Source organism: Nematolebias whitei, unplaced genomic scaffold (assembly GCF_014905685.2).
Source record: "Nematolebias whitei isolate Nwh7 unplaced genomic scaffold, NemWhi1 Nwh_scaf_604, whole genome shotgun sequence".
Classification (NCBI taxonomy): Eukaryota; Metazoa; Chordata; class Actinopteri; order Cyprinodontiformes; family Rivulidae; genus Nematolebias; species Nematolebias whitei.
Window position 1 is genome coordinate 1 of NW_023619149.1, and position 1,984 is coordinate 1,984.

General features: G+C 44.1%; 1 protein-coding gene across 1 annotated transcript in view; it reads right to left on the minus strand.

Moving 5' to 3' along the window:
- Positions 1 to 992: 992 nt before the first annotated feature.
- Positions 993 to 1,984, minus strand: part of LOC119429347 (putative mediator of RNA polymerase II transcription subunit 26) — a 2,394-nt gene continuing 1,402 nt past the window's right edge. The window contains exon 2 of the mRNA XM_037696992.1: positions 993 to 1,630. Within this exon, the coding sequence (XP_037552920.1) occupies positions 1,034 to 1,630 (597 nt within the window). The 3' untranslated portion in view covers positions 993 to 1,033. The remainder of the gene's footprint in view (positions 1,631 to 1,984) is intronic.

Here is a 1,984-nt window from a genome sequence, read left to right on the forward strand (position 1 = left end):
GCTTGGGTTGTGGTTGTTGGTGTAGCAGTTGTAGTTGTTGGTGCTTGTGTTGTGGTTGATGGTTTAGTAGTTATAGTTGTTGTTGCTTGAGTTGTGGTTGTTTTTGGTGTACCAGTTGTAGTTGATGGTGCTTGAGTTGTGGTTGATGGTGTAGCAGATGTAGTTGATGGTGCTTGAGTTGTGGTTGTTGGTGTAGCTGTTGTAGTTATTGGTGTAGCTGTTGTAGTTGTTGGTGCTTGGGTTGTGGTTGTTGGTGCAGCAGTTGTAGTTGTTGGTTCTTGAGTTGTGGTTGTTGGTATAGCAGTTGCAGTTGTTGATGCTTGAGTTGTGGTTCTTTGTGCTACAGTTGTGGTTGTTTGTGCTGCAGTTGTAGTTGGTGCGTGACTTGTTGTTGGTGCTTTAGTTGTAGTTGGCGGTGTAGCAGTTGTAGTTGACGGTGCTTGAGTTGTGGTTGCTCGTGTAGCAGTTGCAGTTGTTGGTGCTTGAGTTGTGGTTGTTTGTGATACAGTTGGAGTTGTTGGCGATTGAGTTGCGGTCATTGGAGTAGCAGTTGTAGTTGTTGGTGCTAGAGTTGTGGTTTTTGGTACAGCAGTTGTAGTTGTTGGTGGTTTCATTGTTTTTGGTGGTGTAGCAGTTGCAGATGTTGGTGCATGAGTTGTGGTTGTTTGTGCAGTAGTTTTAGTTGTTGGTGCTTGACTTGTTGTTTTTGCTTTAGTTGTAGTTGCAGCAGTTGTAGTTGTAGGTGCTTGAGTTGTGGTTGTTGGTGTTGCAGTTGCATTTGATTGTGCTTGAGTTGTGGTTGTTGGTGTAGCAGGTGTAGTTGTTGGTGCTTGGGTTGTGGTTGTTGGTGCAGCAGTTGCAGTTGTTGGTGCTTCAGTTGTGATTGTTGTTGTAGCAGTTGTAGTTGTTGGTGCTTGATTTGTGGTTGTTGGTGTAGTTGTTCTAGTTGTTGGTGCTTGACTTGTGGTTGTTGGTGTAGCTGTTGTTGGTGCTTGAGTTGTGGTTGTTTGTGCTGTAGTTGTTGTTGCCTTAGTTATGGTTGGAGATGTAGCAGTTGTAGTTGTTGGTGCTTGAGTTGTTGTTTGTGCTTTAGCTGTAGTTGTTGAAGTAGCAGCTGTAGTTGTTGGTGCTTGCGTTGTGGTTGAATGCGTCGCAGTTGTAGTTGTTGTTGCTTGAGTTGTGGTTGTTGGTGTAGCTGTTTTAGATAATGGTGCTTGTGTTGTGATTGTTGGTGTAGCAGTTTGAGCAGTTGTAGTTGTTTGTGCGTGGGTTGTGCTTGTTTGTCGTGCAGTTGTAGTTGTTGGTGCTTGACTTGTTGTTTGTGCGTTAGTTGCAGTTGTTGTAGGAGCAGTTGTAGTTGTTGGTGCTTGAGTAGTGGTTGTTGGTGTAACTGTTGGTGCTTGGGTTGTGGCTGTTGGTGTAGCAGTTGCAGTTGTTGGTGCTTGAGTTGTGGTTGTTTGTGCTGCAGTTTTACTTGTTGGTACTTGACTTGTTGTTGGTGTTTTAGTTGTGGTTGGTGGTGTAGCAGTTGTAGTTGATGGTGCTTGGCTTGTGGTTTGTGATGCAGCAGTTGTAGTTGTTGGTGCTTGAGTTGTTGTTTGTGCTTTAGTTGTAGTTGTTGTTGAAGCAGCTATAGTTGTTGGTGCTTGCGTTGTGGTTGTAAGTGTAGCAGTTGCAATTGTTGGTACTCGAGTTGTGGTTGTTGGTGCAGCAGTTGTATGTGCTTCTGTTGTGGTTGTTGGTGTAGCAGTCGTTGTTGGCGCATGACTTGTTGTTGGTGGTGTAACAGTTGCAGTTGTTTGTGCTTGACTTGTTATTTGTGCTATAGCTGTAGTTTTTGTTGTAGCAGTTGCAGTTGATGGTGCTTGAGTTGTGGTTTTTGGTGTAGCAGATCTAGTTGTTGGTGTTTGGGTTGTGTTTGTTAGTGCAGCAGTTACAGTTGTTGGTGCTTGAGTTGTGGTTGTTAGAGTAGCTGTTGGTGCTT